The sequence below is a fragment of the Nyctereutes procyonoides genome, unplaced genomic scaffold (genome assembly GCF_905146905.1).
Source record: "Nyctereutes procyonoides isolate TBG_1078 unplaced genomic scaffold, NYPRO_anot_genome, whole genome shotgun sequence".
NCBI lineage: Eukaryota > Metazoa > Chordata > Mammalia > Carnivora > Canidae > Nyctereutes > Nyctereutes procyonoides.
The window spans coordinates 48,127,856-48,144,582 of record NW_026575052.1 but is presented as its reverse complement, the minus strand read 5'-3'; the positions used below and the strand labels follow the sequence as shown (position 1 = coordinate 48,144,582).

The 16,727-nt window shown below is 44.6% G+C and overlaps 1 protein-coding gene across 3 annotated transcripts in view; it reads right to left on the bottom strand.

Moving 5' to 3' along the window:
- Positions 1-809: 809 nt before the first annotated feature.
- FGF1 (fibroblast growth factor 1) overlaps positions 810-16,727 on the bottom strand; it is an 85,109-nt gene continuing 69,191 nt past the window's right edge. For 2 of the 3 annotated variants that reach the window (XM_055332783.1, XM_055332784.1), the window contains exons 3-4: positions 6,091-6,194; positions 810-1,668 (exon numbers count right to left, since the gene is read on the bottom strand). In XM_055332783.1, coding sequence (XP_055188758.1) covers positions 1,474-1,668; positions 6,091-6,194 — 299 coding nt within the window. In that variant the 3' untranslated portion in view covers positions 810-1,473. The remainder of the gene's footprint in view (positions 1,669-6,090; positions 6,195-16,727) is intronic. The other variant, XM_055332785.1, reaches the window with a different exon arrangement.

The window sequence follows — 16,727 nt, the reverse complement described above, 5'->3', positions numbered from 1 at the left end:
ATGTAAATGGCTTATTAAAGGCCTTTATATGGCAATAGTATCATAGGTTAGAGATGAATGGTGTTTCTCATTTGCTAGCCACTTGGGTCAAGTTTACTTTAAGCAGGAAGCATATTTATACAAGTAATCCTAACACAAATGGCCTCTTGAGAAAAGCTGTTTGTGAGGGTTTAACATTTTTGAAGTATGCTTTTGTATATCTTCTGAATGGGTATTTTAGAGGCACTGGGCCAAAGTGCCTTAAAACCATGTTCCTTCACCTCAGCGTCATTGCTGCTGATGCTCCCTGGATGCTCATGAAGACGAATGGTGTGTACATTTTTAAGGGTGAGGTGAGAGAGGATCAGGGGCTTGAGCCACCTTCCCTGGAACAGCATTCTTCAGGACTTTGCTACTTAAAGCATGGAGAGGGGAGGGCACCAGCCCCTCAGCCTCCCTCCCCTCAGCATGTAGAAATACACAAATTGCACCCTAGACCCACCAAACTGGCATCTACACTCAAACCCAATCTGCTTGTGATTTGTAAGCACCACCTGGGTGGGACTCTAGAGCCTCTGTTTTCTGGGGACCCGCCACAAGTTGTGTCCCTTTCTCTTTCCTCCTCACTTCTGGGATCTACCTCTTTCGAAGAAAGCATCCCCTCAGCCCATGTTTCCTTTCTTTCTCAGCACTCCCACACCCCAGATTCAAATGAATTTACCAGCATCTGATGTTTTTGCTTTTATCAAGAGAACACTTCCCATGCTGTCCATCTGACATCTTCCTGAAGCTTCCTGCTGCCGAATAATTTTGGGAAATTCAAGACATGGTAAGGACTTCCAAAGCTAGGCATTTATTCTGCTTTCCTGAGGCTAGGATTCCCATCCTTTGTTTATTCTGCATGGAAAACCCATCCTTCTAAGCTGACCACCAGAACCCAATCTCCCCTTGCCATTTTGGTCTCTTCTGTTCTTGGAGAGGGGGTGGATTTCTTCATCCCAGTTTCTACTCATGGAACACAACCTTCCCCTAACCTAGCCATAAGCTTCTCTGCTAATATACGTGGGGGTATTGAAAGGACGAGAGGGCTTCATGCCAGATGTTTGGGGGAAATCAGAGTTTACTCAGTAGAAGGAATTGTATGCAGTTACTAACGACCCACGTGGCAGCCCCCTGAACACATTTCATTTGGCCACACCTTTGCATTGAGAGGCTGAGCCTACAGCAGGTGCCTGTAGGCAACTGAACATCCACACACCCAGACTGACCAGCCAGTTGGCCCCTAGAAGCAATTTGATCCCTCTGTTCCAAACTGTGCTGGGGTAAAGGGCTCTGCAGAAGAGTGAACTGGGCATTTAGAAGCGCGTTGCTTACATATTCAGGCTCTGTGGGCCAGGGGTTAGTGCAGCCATTGGTCAAGGGAATAATCTGGGGTCAACTGGGTGAGGACCGCTCAGCCTCCTCTGGAGTGGTCGGCACCCAGAAGAGATTTCTTTAATCAGAGGACACTGGCAGGGGGAGAAACAAAATTGCTTTTTGGCCATAGTGAGTCCGAGGACCGCGTTTGCAGCTTCCATTCTTCTTGAGACCAACAAACCAATTTTTTTCCGCGTGCTTCTTGGATGTGTAGGTGTTGTAATGGTTTTCCTCCAGCCTTTCCAGGAACAAACATTCCTCATTCGGTGTCTGCTAAAAAGATAAGACCAAAACAGAGTAGACTTATTAGTGATTGGTTTTCTTTTCTTTCTTTCTTTTTTTTTTTTTTAATTTACGATAGTCACACACAGAGAGAGAGAGAGAGGCAGAGACATAGGCAGAGGCAGAAGCAGGCTCCATGCACCGGGAGCCGGACGTGGGACTCGATCCCGGGTCTCCAGTATAGCGCCCTGGGCCAAAGGCAGACGCCAAACCGCTGTGCCACCCAGGGATCCCTAGTGATTGGTTTTCAATGAGGTTTCTCTGTTTACTAGCCATGCACCCTTGGGTGAGTTTACTGAGGCTCTTTGTGCTTTAGTTTCTTTCTTTTTTTTTCTTTTTTTCAGGAAAATTGAGATGATACTGGAACCTATCTCAGAGAGCAATGGTTAATGGTAATGATTTAGAATAGGATGGGTCTGCACATAATGAGCCTTCAAAATTCATTTGCTGTTTTTGTCAGCATCCCTTCCATGCTGTCCTCAGGATCCTGGAATTTCCCATTGGGGAAATCCTGAATGACCATAAGCATGTTAAGAGCAGGGCTGGCCCTTTTGTCTTTGTAAAGGCCTGGCACAGGGACATGCCCCTGAAAAAAAGCCAAAATAGGTAAAACCAGACTGTGATGTGGTGGGGATTTTTAAGTTTGGACTTGAAGAATAAATGAAAGCCTACTAATGTTATTTTCTGTCCTGGTGATTTCCACTAACAATATCAGGATTTTTACCTGATTTAGCATTGTTGGGATCATAAACACTTGCACAAAACATGTCCTAAGCGTAAAACATATCCTGGAATTTAAAGTTTTTGAAAAGTGAAAATAGCTTTATTCTTTCCTATGTATAAAAAACTACTTACAGAAAGATTTGTACTTTTAAAAAAATCACAACTTTACTTTATAAAAAAAGAAAGAAAAAATTAAAAAACCACCCCAAATTCACCCACCCAGATATAGGGAACTGTCAACAGTCAATGAACATACTCTCTCACATCTTTATGTATGTACAAATGGAGAGACATAGATATGTCCATATGGATATAGGCTGATGAGGTTATCAAAATGGCATGCTATATCTGCTTTTAAAAAATGGGAAATAAACCTATGAAAACATTCAATATCAAAAGAAAATGCAAATCAAAAACAATTTAACATATTGGCTGTGTTATTTGCAAAGAATAAAAAAAATTTGCAATACTTAGTATTGTGAGAGCATAGGAAATAGGGACTTTCATGCACTGTTGGTGAGATAAATTGGTGGCAATTTTCTGAGGGTAGTGTGGCAATATGTATTATTTTTGACCCAGCAGTGTCATTTGTAGGAATTGAGCCTTAGGAAGTAGTTGAGCAAGTGTAAAACAGTATTTTCAAAGATGATCTTTGAAGTACTGGATATAATGGAAACACATTGGAAACAACCTCAATCTTCATGGAAAGGTGATTGGTTAAGTGGATATGGTACACCTAGACAGTGGAATCCAGTGCGGTTGCAAATTTATTAAGCTGGAGAGATCACTACAACATCGTAAATAGTGCAGTTACTTTAAAAATATCTACCCACAATTACTGTTTTACCTGGAATTCATCGATTAGAAAGTGGGAAGAACCCCAGGCATTTGAACTTTCTATGCATCAAGATTTTAGAATACATTTATTATATTTAATTTAATATATTATTAAATATAAAACCCTTATGCTGTATATTGACTTTGCTCCAGTTCCAAATCCTGTGATCTCAATATTTCTTCCCCCACAGTGGTAGATGATGCCCTTTCTGGTGGTTTCCAGTCTTATTGCTTGTTATTCTTTATTCATGGGCATGTTTGTGATTTTGACTGTAAGCCTCCCTTAGGGAAGAGGTGGAAACTTGTTGGCCTTGTGTCTACTCTCCCAAACACAGAATCTTGCACATGACAGGTGCTCTGCAGAGAGATGATGAGTTTAACTTGACTCTTGAGAACATGGAAAGCAGTCAGTAAAGTTCCCTCTGATTAGGAAGAAGCCATGTAACTGGAAGTTTCCTGCTTCTTATTCACCTGTTGTCTAGTGCAATGACCGCTCAGTGAGACACTATGGATCTTTTTAGAATAAGATGGAACATCAGTGTACTATTTAATTGGGTGACTCTGCTGTCTCTAAAGGAACTTATCCAGATGTTAGTTTTTGATGCACATTGTTGAGTGTGGGAGGAGGTAGGCAGTGTTGGACCTGTGTGGGTTGCCCACTCCCCTGTAGGGAGGGTACCCCATGATACCCCTCAGTGGGCGTCAGGCCTGCGTTCTGTGACGAAGCTGAGGACAGCCATGTCCCTCACCTGATGTCTCTGTTACACTAGAGCAGTTGACACACACAGAACGGCTGAGTCACAGGCTGAGTCAGCAGGCTGAATTGGAGGAGTGCTGTCTGTCCCTCAACGAGGATTTGTCAGTAGTTGTTATGCACTTGGTACAGAGCCAGGGGCCTGGAGATCAACTGTTGATTCATGACTCTTTTAAAAATTTTTCTCTTTTTTTATCTTTAGCACACTTTTTCCCCAACTGTATGGGTCACATATGGCTACTATAGGAAATTTGGATCATACAGGCATTCACATATTATAAAATCAGCCCCTTACCATCCCTAGAGATAAATATATTAAATATGTTTTGATATATAGCCTTTCAAACTTATTTTTTAAAATAATATGTCCTTCCCACAGATATAAAATTTGTATCAGGGTAGATTAATCCCTAAAACTGGTTAAGACTGTGAGCTGAGCCCTGAGATAATTTAGAACTTGGCATTAGTGGAGAAATATATAGATTATTAGGCATAATATATTAAGATTACCCTCTGAATATTTCAGGTGAAGTACGGTGATGGCCAAGACTACGGTGGGAGCCTAGAGGAAATTGGGTTTGGGGGTTCTCCCTCAATATTTTTAGACAAATAAAAGAAGATTGCATTACATATCAAAACTGATTTAAAAGAAGGAAAACCCATAAACTGTAAACATAAAGTAGGAAATAATGAGGATAAAGGATTTATACACTTATTATTTGTCTTATAGCTTTCATTGTTGGAGCATCTCCCATGTGTCAGAAACATTGGTGGATGGGTTCTGTGCATTGTCTCTCCGATCCCTTGTAACTCTTGTATGTGGTAGTCACTATCCATTACTATCCTTATTTTAGACAAGGCTCAGAGGAGGCAAGTAACTTGCCAAAGTTGCAGTGAATTGAGATTCAGTTTTGAGTCAGATTCAGTGATTGATTGGTCAATTGATTTTTATTACCAACTGGAAGAACCACCTTAAAAAAATCTACTTCCTATGTAGCAGTCACTGCCTAACTCCAACTCCTTTGAAGTTGTCCCATTTGATCCACATTTCAGGGAACAGCCATAAGAGACTGCTCATTACTGACAGTCTCATCTCCTGACCCCTAGCAGGTGACATGAGAAATCAAAATCGTGTTCACATCCTGAGGCCTGACTGAAGTTACAGCTTCAAGGGACAGTCTTCTGTGCTCATTGCCCCTTGGCAATTTGATGTAAGTCAAAGGGAGCTTGAGACCAAAGTCCCCTCCTGGCTGCCTTTTTTGTAGACATCTTCATACAAGGAAAGAAAGGCATTTGGCCAAGCTTCAATGATCATTTTGATAGGATATAAAGAAAAGATCATTGAAATTCAGAAATAATTTCAGAACTTGGGTCCATTGGCTTTAGTTCTCTTTCCATTTCAATCTTTTACCAGAGATACAACGAGGGGCAAAATCACATTGTCGGTCTCTCTTTTCTCAGGAAGATCAATATATGCTGAGTCAAACCTGTGTAAAGCATTAACCAGGGGAGGGATGGAGCAGAAGATGTGGAGGGTTTTTAGCTACTGAATAAACTCACACTGTGCTTCTCAAGGACAGGGATGTAGCTCGTTCATCTTCACCTTCCCTACAGTACTTAGACACAGGAGGCCCATGATAATGGTCATTGGATGACATGGGACATGGTAGACCTAGGCTCTATAATTTTTGCCAAAAGCATAGAGAACACAATAATGTCATGTGGTGGTGCTCATGGTGCTCATGAGCTCATGGTGCTCATGTTGGTGCTCTTTTCATTTCAAAAGAAATATTTTTGGAATGAATGAATGAAGTGGGAATAGGTATCCTGCAATGATTGACTGATGAGTTACTAAAATCTCAATCAATGTCTCCTCTGTGTCTAGGCGATAGTATGTTCGAGTATTTTGAGAGACTATCACAAGAAACTCTTTCATGCCTGAACCTAAAATAAGGCAAGGTGGAGGGTGGGAATCCTGCTGGAAAAAATAACAAACAGAGACTAATTGTTGCTTTATAGTTTGCATTACTCAACGTAACACGATTTCTGGAAACCTCAAACTTTGGCCATGTCTGGAAGCATGTTGGCCTCATACTTACTGAGCCGTACAGAAGCCCATCGGTGTCCATGGCCAAGTACTGGCCAGTCTCGGTGCTCTTTATATACACCTCCCCCACGCTTTCTGCGCTGAGCTGCAGCTGAACTGAAACAAAAATAACACGGGCAAAAGTAAATAAACACTGAACGTTTGTCGATAGGGCCTGGCGGCCAGGACAGTCAGGCATGGAAAATTCTGCTCATTCGTTTGTCCGTGCCCTCAAGGATGAGCCTCAAATTAATCAAAACATAGAAATACAGTTCCTTTTTCTTTGCCCTCCAAAGAAAGCTGTCCTTTGGGAATTAGGTTCCTGAGAGGAGGAGAGATGCTGGTAGGTGTGCTCACCATCCCTCTGCGTGTTGCAGGATGACCCCTTGTGCTCTTCCTCTGTCTCTCTCCCCTCCTGGCCGATGGAGGTCACCACATTTGCCTTCCTTGGGGCTGGAGCATGGGCAGCTGGCCAGCCTGGATGTGTTTGATTTAATTATCAACCTGCTTGGGCTGGGGGTGGGGGGAAGTGGGGGTGGAGTATTCAGGGCCCCTGCCTGTGAGGCGTGGGAGCTTCTCGAGGGGCAGATGGTTATTTTTAAAAATCTGATAGCTTTCTTTTTCCCAGACAGAGAGGTTCCCAGGAAGTTGGGTTGGTTGGTGCCTCTGTAACTCAGGGAACTCTCCCACAATGAAGTTCGGTCAGCTGCCAGCCTCCGCGGCAGCCCAGCTGGCATAGAGGCAGTGGGGAACCCCAGCTTCTAATTGTGAAGACAAAGCAGTTGCCTGGAGATGCAGGGATGGGAACACTGGTTCTCACCCTGGGGTGATTCCGTTCACTGGGAGACATCGGACCGTGTCTGGAGGCATTTTGGGTTGTGCTGGCTGCAGCGAGGGTAGTGGTCCTGGCATTTGGTACGCAGAGGCCAGGGATGCGGTGCCACATTCTTCAGTGCTCAGGGCGCCCCCCACAACAAGGAACTATTCAGCTCAGAAGGTCAGTAGTGTTGAAGTTGGGAAATTCTGAGATTGAGAGCAAGGATTTAAGTTCCTCTGAGTTGAACTCCCCCTTTACACTGATTAATACCCCTAAGGAGCCTTGCTCACTGCTGGACCACTAGCTGGATTACGACACCCACTCAATGATTCTGCATTTGTTCATTCTCCCCCTGGTGGCTCTGGAGAGAGGTCTTTTGATGGCTCACAGTTGAGAAGCAAAATTTAACTCTGGACTCTCTGGACAATTTCTTTGCTCACCAGACTGTCACAGACATTGTTATTACTAGGGGTAGAAACTCTAAGTGAGGACTAGCGAGCACCCCATTCTCTGGGAGGACGAGCTGACCTCCTGAAGGGTTAGCCTAGTCAGAGGCCGAGGGACAGCATGGGCTGGAAGGAACGCCAGGCTTCGGTTGGCAGCTGGAGACCTCTCATCACCTTTTCCTTGTTTTCATGTTTTATTTCTTTGAATAAGAAATACATTCACAGATTTTGAACTCGGAAACCATAGAAGAGGAGATGTGAAGAGTTTCTCTTCTGTTGCCTCTGTCTCCCAGCCGCCCATGTGTAATAACAGGGGTACAGTGGTAAATAGGATAGATGAGACCCCTGTCCTTCCTCCCAGGGCACATTCTCCAGGGATCAGGAGAGACAGAGATGAGCACATAAACCCCTCCTACACATATTTTGCATATCTCCTTCTAGAGAGACTTTATGCACATCTGGGCAAAACCATTTTATCCTTCCTGCCTTTTTTTTTTTTTTTACATAAATGGTATGATACACACACAACTGTGTACCTTGTTTTGTTTTGTTTGCTTGCTTAACAACTAACTGGAGATCTTGCCAGTTCAGTACTGAAGGAGTTAACCTCATTCTTTCTGTCAGCTGCACCATGTTCTCCTACGTGGCTATACCATCATCTTAACCGCTTCCTTATTAATATGGACATATTTTCTTATTTCCCTCTGTTTTCCTTATCTTCTGATTCATCCTAAGAGTGATATATCGTTACTCACCCTTACCAAAGATGCACGTCTCTTATTCTTGGGAGTGTTTGCTACAGAGACTCAGGTCTCCTCTAGCTCCCTGTGGTCACTGGCGTTTATCTAATTCACAGGAAGGAAAGCAGAAGCCACTGACCTCCTTTCCCACGGGTCTTCTTGACTTGGGTTAGTCCGAGAGGGGAGTCATGAGACAACAAGCCAGGAGGCCTCCCTCATGATCTGGGCCTCCCCGCTAACCTCACACCACACGACTTGCTCGCTCATCACGCACCCTGCCCCACCCATTTAACATCCCCTACACGTCTAGCTCTTTCCCACCTCAGGATTCTTGCACGCGCTTCACACTTTGTCTGTGTATTCTTCCCCCTGATATGATCAAAGGCATCCTTCTCCTCCTCCAGGCGCCAGCCTAAATGCCCCCTCCTCAGAGAGGCCTTCCCCACCCCAGTCCCCTACTGCTGTCCATACACACCATGCCCCTGCCAATGCCACCTTAGATCGCATATCGTCATCTTTCTCAGGCCTTGGTTTCCTTTGTGGCAGTTTATTCGGCACACAGTTGCTTTTGTCACTTTGGCTTTTGCTTGTTGATTTCTGCCTCCTTGGGAGAAGGTACACTTAGGAGACACAGCGGGGACCTTCTCTGTCCTGTCGCCCATGGGTCTACAGCACCTCACACAGTGCTTAACCCTCCAGTTCAGCCAAGATATATTTGTTGAATGGATGATGCTAGGCTAACATTTGCAGAGAGGATTCTGCTGTCCATCATCAGTAAGCTGTGCACTTTGAATTACCTTTCCGGTAATGCTTTGTGGGGTGAAGTAAGAGGGACCAAGTTGAGAGCTTTACAGGATCTCCCACCAGCCAGTGGGGTGACCTCGGAGAGGCTCCTTAACCTGGAGCCCATAGACTCTTTCTCAGTAACATGGGAAGGCTTTGGATTCAGTCTCTATTGTTTTCCCCAGCTCTGACAGTCTATGAAGCAAGTCAATACCTTCCATAGCAATGCTGCACAACAGAATCTTGTTTGGCTGTAAAAAGGAATGGAGTCCTATTATGTGCTACAGCATGGATGAGCCTTGAAAACATGTTGAGTGAAAGAAACCAGTCACAAAGGACCACATATTTTATGGTTCTATTGAAATGAAATGTCCAGAATGGACAGACCCAAAGAGGCAGGACATGGATTTGTGGTAGCCAGGGGCTGAGAAGGACGGTGGGGAGAGCAAAGGGGAATTATGGTTGAGAGGTACAGGGTTTCTTTGGCAGTTGATGAATGTTCTTAAATTGATTGTGGAGATAGTCACAACTCTGTGAATATAAAAACCATTGACTTGTACACCATAAGTGGGTCAATTCTATGGTATGTGAATAAAATCTCAATAATTTTTTTTTCTTTTTTTAGTGCTCTGTATTTTCATTGGATTTGATGGTTTTCAGAGAAGCTTTACATATATTTTTCTGCCAGTTTCTCAGCATAATCCTGCATGTTTAAGAGAGACCAAGGGAAGGGGCTGTGTATCGATCACCTCAATGTGGCAGGCATTGTGCTAGATTCTATCATGGGATAAACAGTATAAATTATATGTGTGGGTTCCAGAATCAAACTGCATGAATTCAAATTCTGGCTTGGCTATGCATTAGCTGTGTGATCACTGGGCAAGGTATGCAGCTCTGTTGGCTTCTGTGTGATGATAGTATCTGCTTCATGCATTTGTTTTGAGGATTAAATGATCTAGTGCATGGAGAGGGCCCAGGACCATTTCTGTCATTTCTACTGAGCTGCAGTGACTTCACTGCTTTTCCCAGCATTCCCTGGGGGAAGGTGACAGAGGCTTTGTCCTATAGGTGAGAAGACTTGAAGCTTGCCAACAGCCTGTTTTACCCAAGATCATACTTAGGAGTAACATCTTGAGGGATCCCTGGGTGGCTCAACAGTTTTAGAGCCTGCCTTTGGCCCAGGGCATGATCCTGGAGTCCTGGGATTGAGTCCTGCATTGGGCTCCCTGCATGGAGCCTGCTTCTCTCTCTCTGTGTCTCTCATGAATAAATAAATAAACCTAAAAAAAAAAAAAAAAGAAAAAAAGAAAGAAAGAAGGAGTAACATCTTGACGAGAGTCCAGCTCTGAGTATTGCAAGTATCCTGTTTTTTCTTCTCTTTCATACAACACCTTGGGCTCCAGTGATGGGAAAGATGGATCCAAATCCAGCCAGATTCTCTTTTCTTGCACCTTCTTCTGTTCAAGGTCAGATACAAGATGGCGGGTGGTCATCCAGGATCCCATTTGTAGCTACAGAATGGAGTGATGTTAGTTGCCTGGGACATTTTTCCAACTACCCACCCATTATGTAGGTATTTATTCAAATATGTTATAGGAACTGCGGAAATCCCAAAGGACAGGTCCTTGTGTGTACTCAAGGAAGATTTTTTTAAAATAGACTTTATATTTTAGAGCAGTTTAAGGTTCACAGCAAAAATGAAGGGAAGGTGCAGTGATTTCCCATATATTCCCTGCTGCCATACATGTGCAATCCCTCCCTATCAACACCCTGTCACAGTGGTACATTTGTCACAGCTGATGAACCTACACTGACACATCATTATCGGCAAGGAGAGTTTTTTAGAGAGCTTTTCATTTCCTAGTTCTCTTCTGTGCCTTACACAGTCTCCATTCGTCCTTCTGGGGGGAGGGGGTGTAGGTAGAGTCCCCTTTGCTGTCTGCGGCCTCCCATCTTGGCCCGGGAGGGCCTCACCGAGGTAAACACAAGCCAGAGCGGCTGGGCCGGACTCGGCCCTGGGCCGTGGGGCCCAGCACCGGGGCTGTCGCACTGGTGAGAGTTCGTCTCAAGAGTTTCCTCTGTAAATATTATTTCTCCAGGATGTCCAAGTTTCATAGCTCATTTTCACTGGATTTCTTTCTGGCTGGGTTTCCTAAACATATATCCTCTGCGAGCGGGCCTGGCAGGAAGGAGTAACACCCAGCCGGGGCGCTCGTGGAACCGCCGAGGTGTCCCGCTCCCCGAGTCACTTCACCCCCCACACCCCGTCCCCGAAGCTGCAGGCTCGGCAGCTGCTGCCCAGGAGGGGCGAGGAGGGGCGGGGAGGTCTAGACCCACGCTACTGAAACCCAGCGCTGTCAAGCTAAAGGCCAACACAAGGGCAACAGCTACAACAGAAACTCTCTTTCTCTCTCATATGTCTGCATTAGGTATTAGTACATAGAGTGGCTACACGTATGTATTAGAGAGATAGAAGATATATTATATATATATATATTCTTTTTCAAAGAAAAGCAGAAAATAATGTATCATTAAAAAAACAAATTGCAAAGAATACTGATAGCAAAACTTTGATGAAATTCTGTAAAAAGCACAGAACTGCATAGGTCATGCATATAGAGGGAGTAAAATGAGAAACTGTGCAGTAGAGTCAGACCAAACTCATACCAGTTGTTGCTCTGGGGAGGATGAGGAGGAGGGCTGAGCCTGCAGAGGGCAGTGGGAGGAACTTGCCCTTTGTCCCAGCTCTTCATTTCTTTAAAAACACAATTCTGAGGCAAGCCCAGCCACCAGTTGATTCTGGGTTCGTCTAGGTGATGGGGCTGCTGGTGACTGTGACCTCTCCTTTTCGGGGCAATAGTTGATGTATAAGGCTCTGCTCTTAGTCAACAGGCACTCAGAGCTGGCCAAGGCTCCTGTTTCTTGCTCCTGACCGCTCCTGTGATGCTCCACAACCCAGCTCAGGCTTGATCCAGGCACTGTGCAGACCCGAACACGGGTATCCAGGAAAGTGTTTTTCTTGACAGATGACAGGGAGCCAGGAAAGCTGATGAGGCAGGACAGGGCTGAGAGGGCCCTAGGGCCACAGATTCTCTGCTCAGTTCCTTCCAGCACCTTCCACCAGGTTAACTAACACCTGAGCAAAAGGGAAGGAGCAGCGTTTCTTTATCTCATGCAGGGAATTTAGGACTTGCTATCTGTGACAGGAAGGTCCTGAAGATGAAAGGGCAAGTGCTTTTTGAAAAATGAGACAAGTCATTTAGTCCATGGAGTACTTACTGTTCCACAGTTCTGAAATGGGAATAGGCACTTTTGACTTAGCAGAAGAAATGGAAGCAATTTTTCTTTAAAAAAATGTTTAAGGGACGCCTGGGTGGCTCAGCCATTTGGCTCGTGCCTTCAGCCCAGGGCGTGATCCTGGAGTCCTGGGATCGAGTCCCACATCAGCTTCCCTGCATGGAGCCTGCATCTCCCTCTGCCTATGTCTCTGCCTCTCTCTCTCTCTCTTTCTCTGTGTGTGTCTCTTAGGAATAAATAAATAAAATCTTTAAATAAAAAATTCTTTTTAATTGCTATTTTATTTCTTTATTTTTAAATTTCTTTTTTTGGTCACCAGATTTTTGCTTGTTTGTTTTTTTAATTTTTATTTATGATAGTCACACACAAAGAGAGAGAGAGGCAGAGACATAGGCAGAGGCAGAAGCAGGCTCCATGCACCGGGAGCCGGACGTGGGACTCGATCCCGGGTCTCCAGTATAGCGCCCTGGGCCAAAGGCAGACGCCAAACCGCTGTGCCACCCAGGGATCCCAGGTCACCAGTTCTTATAGCCTCCACGGCCTGCATAGGCACAGAGGCTCTGCTTCTGCCTGGGGCTCCTGCCTTCTCTCCCCTCAGTCACCCTCTTCTCCTCCCCTCACCAGCAGATTTTTAAAAGCTCCTCTAGATACACATATGTTTCTGAGAGAAATTCAGATTTATAAAGCCTTATCAAAAAAAGGTGCTACAAGAAGATTGTAAGTGTTTGCTTGGTGGGTTTGTGACCATCATGTCCCCAGTAGAATCCAGAGTCCTGCTTCTTGACTAGGAAATGCGTAAGGGTGTGCTGGTTTAGGAGTGGCCCATTGATCAAAAATGTCAAAGTACTGAAATGTAATTTCCACCTTTGTGGATCGTGCTTTTCCCTGCCCTGTGCTTCTAGTTTGGATCCCTTCACGGGTCTTTTTACTTGGAGGAACCTGCATAAAGGTGAACCCAGAGCTTTTGGGTGGATATAGCAGCCCCTACCTAGGCAGTCTACCTTTTTTTCCTGGAGAATTCTGTCTGAATCTTTGGTTTTCTCTTCTCCACAGTGCCTTCCATTAGCTCTTAGCAGCACCTTATTCACAGTAAGATACATGATTCTTACTTTCCAAGGATAGAAAGAAGGAAAAGGTCTTATGAGCCTGCCACTGCCAAGCTAAAGGGAGCTTTGGAGCGCCGCACCATGGTTCCAAGCCCCCAGCCATCATAGCATCGTCCTCTCCTGCCCTAGAAATTTTTAAAGATAAGATTACAACTGGTGCATTCAGGGGACAGATGAGTGCAGAGGGAGGTTCTGCTTCTGTAGCACGTCCATGGCCTTTAAACCTGCTTCCCACCTCTGCTCTCCAAAGAGAGACCAAAAGAGATTACGTGCCTAGTTTATTCTGGGTTGGAGACTTCCTGTCCTTTGCCGTGTTTACCCAAAGTGAGGTCAGCCTCATTCAGAACTCGGTGAGGTTGTTTTATGTCAGTGGCATTTATAATTAAAACGTAGCCACAAGTTGGGCTCCATAAAACATTAGAGAAAGATGGAGAAGAAAAAAAATGAGTTTATGGAAAAAAAATTCCAGTGGTTTGGAATACATATATATATGAAAAAGACTTTTCTTAGAATGTGTAAAGGTGTCTGCTTCTGCTTTAGGGTCTGAAAAAAAGATGCCTGGAAAATTTTAATGTAGTCCATGGCCTGTGTGATATTATGAAAAAGAAGTCTATCTAGAAGAATCTCTTCTGTATAACCAGATAAGGAGTGAGGGGAGAAGGGGCAGAGAGTCCTCTGGCATCACATCCCACCGATGTGCGAGCACCCTGCAGAGGGGAGCAGTCTGCTGCCGACCTGCCTGGCTCTCTGGCTTCTGCCAACAGGACCCAGTTCTGCCCACCTTGGTGATCTGGAAAGCCGTCTTGACTTTCAGCCCATGCTGGTGGGGAGCAAAGCGCCTTTACCATGAGGTGCCGAGCCATAGCACACTAGACACTGGAAGTCTGGACTGCCCCAAAACAAGGAGGTGGGAGGGATTTCACTGAAGAGGAGTCTGCTCCTTATAAAGAGTGCAAAGTACCATTCCTTTGACCAGTGAACTCCCTTTAGTGCCTTTAGGATGTGGTTTGATTTATAAATATTTGATTGGCACACACTTTGCTCAGGAACATTTCCATTTGTGTGGTGAGCAGTGCCAGGAATCCTGCTCCCCACATAGCCTCTTGTGTGCTTGGGCAGGCAAGGGGGTGTGGTCACCGAGGAGGCTGCAGATTTGGGATGCTGTGAACTTGTTCTTCTCCAGTTACTATTCAGGTATTCATCCTATTGAGGAACAAATCATGTCCCCTTTTGCCTGAGAGGAAATTCCAGCAGGAAGAGCAGAATCAAACGTGGAGCCCCTCCTTATTTTGCCCACAACAGCTCTCTCCAGCAGAGATGTTAGACAGGCCAGGGCTGGCTGGGCCAGGGCCTGGGCACATTTCTCCTACATTCCAGGACTTGAGAGCTTCAAACGTAGACAGTCCCGGCGACACTGAGATGAAGAGTAACACTAAATCCAGTGAGCAAGGCTAACATTCATTTAACTTATCAGACCGCAGAGATCACGTGGTTATAGGAAGAAAGTCAAGTCAGTCTAGGAGTGATGATGATGATAAATAACATTATTTGAGCACCCACTATGTGCCTGGCAGTGTATATGACACTTTTAAGGTCCCTATTTTTCTATGGCATGGGAACTGTTTTTAAAATGAAGAAACTGAGGCCTGTGAAGTCACTTCCCCAGGTGTTCGATAGGTATCTACAATATATTGTTGAATTTGAATTTATCTGCCACCAATATAATTCATTCACTCATCAAATTAATATTTATTGGGCATTATACCAAGTACCAGTCAATGTACTAGACACAAAATTGCATTGTTGAGCTATAAGAGTCAAAGTCCCCATCCTCGGGGAGCCTAGTGGGGGAGAAAACCATTAAGTAACCACATGGATAAGTTTAATTATAACTGAAAGGAGGTATGGATGGTACAAGAGGAACTCCTCAAATCTGTATCCAAAATGGAACTGGTCATCTTTCCCTTTGCCTGTTCCTCTTCCAGGAGCCTCCCTCTCAAGGTGATGCCACCATCTACCCATGCCCCAAAGGGAAGCCACAGGAGTCACTATGAATCTTCTTGCAACTTAACATCCATTGCCTTGGCTCATGGTCTGCAGCTCTTACTCTGATGTTGCCTGGCTTTCCTAGAATGGCGTTGTAACAGATGGCCACAGCCTATATTGATGATTGCCTACAGCCATGATTTGGGGAGTTATGAAGGGCAAACCAAAAACATCTTCCCTACTGGCGAGAGATTCTTACCAGTGGGGCCGTTTTACACAGGTCTACGTTGCAATCCATACAAGCTGCATACAAGCACCTGTCATAGGTTCATACCACTCCAAAAAAGGCTTTGTGTTAGGTACTTAGAAACTTACTCTCCTGGAATTAGGAAGACGATAAGTTTTGAAAACATCCTAGTTTTGCCCATGGGAGATCCGCAGGTTGTAGACAAAGAGAAGCTGTGAAGAGTTATTTTTTGCCTTGTAGAGCTGGAAGGCATGCAGTTCTATTTTGTATAATTTATGTAGACTTATTTCAATATTTGATTGGGTTTTAGAAATATTCTTCCTGGCATTAGTCTTAAGAGTATGGCTCTGTACCTGTGACTACAATCTCTAGTCATGCTCAAACTAATGATCTAGGAATAGAAACCGTCCTCTCACCAGACTGTGCTAATCAGCAAGGGTCATCCACTCTCTCCACCCCGTGCGCCTTCCAGATGGACTCGGATTCAGAATAACCCTTGAAATGAAGAGTGTATGTGGCAGTACCGCTACTGGGCAGCAGAGGGCGACAGAACTACACTCAGTGGGTCCATCCATGCCCGGGAGTCCTCCTGCCTGCAGGATCTTTTAAGACTTTTCAGCCTGTCAGACACACAGGACAGTGTTATTATTCCCATTCTCCAGATGAGAAAGCTGAATATCAATATTTTCCCCAAGATTAGACGGTTGGGAACACTGGAGACATCTACAGTGCTAGACAGGAGGGGTGACTATATGGGTCCTTGGGCTGAGGAACTTGACACTTATTTTGCAGAACATTTTATGCAAAATGGGGAGAATGGTCATTGTTCAGTGCTGTTCCAGTTAGAAAGTGACAGTGCAGGAATATGAACTCAAGCTTTCTGACTCTAAATCTAGGGCCTCCCTTAGTCTGCAGAGAGTATGTGGATTATCCTGTTTTTCTGGTATTGACAAATACAGAGATGGATTTCTGCTCACTCATCCCATCTTACTCTGATTTCTGTCCTCCTTGGGCCTTGTTCTTAGTTCTAGAGTAAATTAATAAGCCAACACAACTCTGAATGTTGCCAGAGAGGCCCTGAATCAAAATGTGAATCTAGACCCTTGACCTTCCTGGGAGATAATGTTATAGAAAAGATGAAGTAAAGGTCCTCAAATACTATACTGTATTTCCACAGGCTGGGTTGAATATATGGAAGTCCGGATATGATGATGATGAAGATATGATG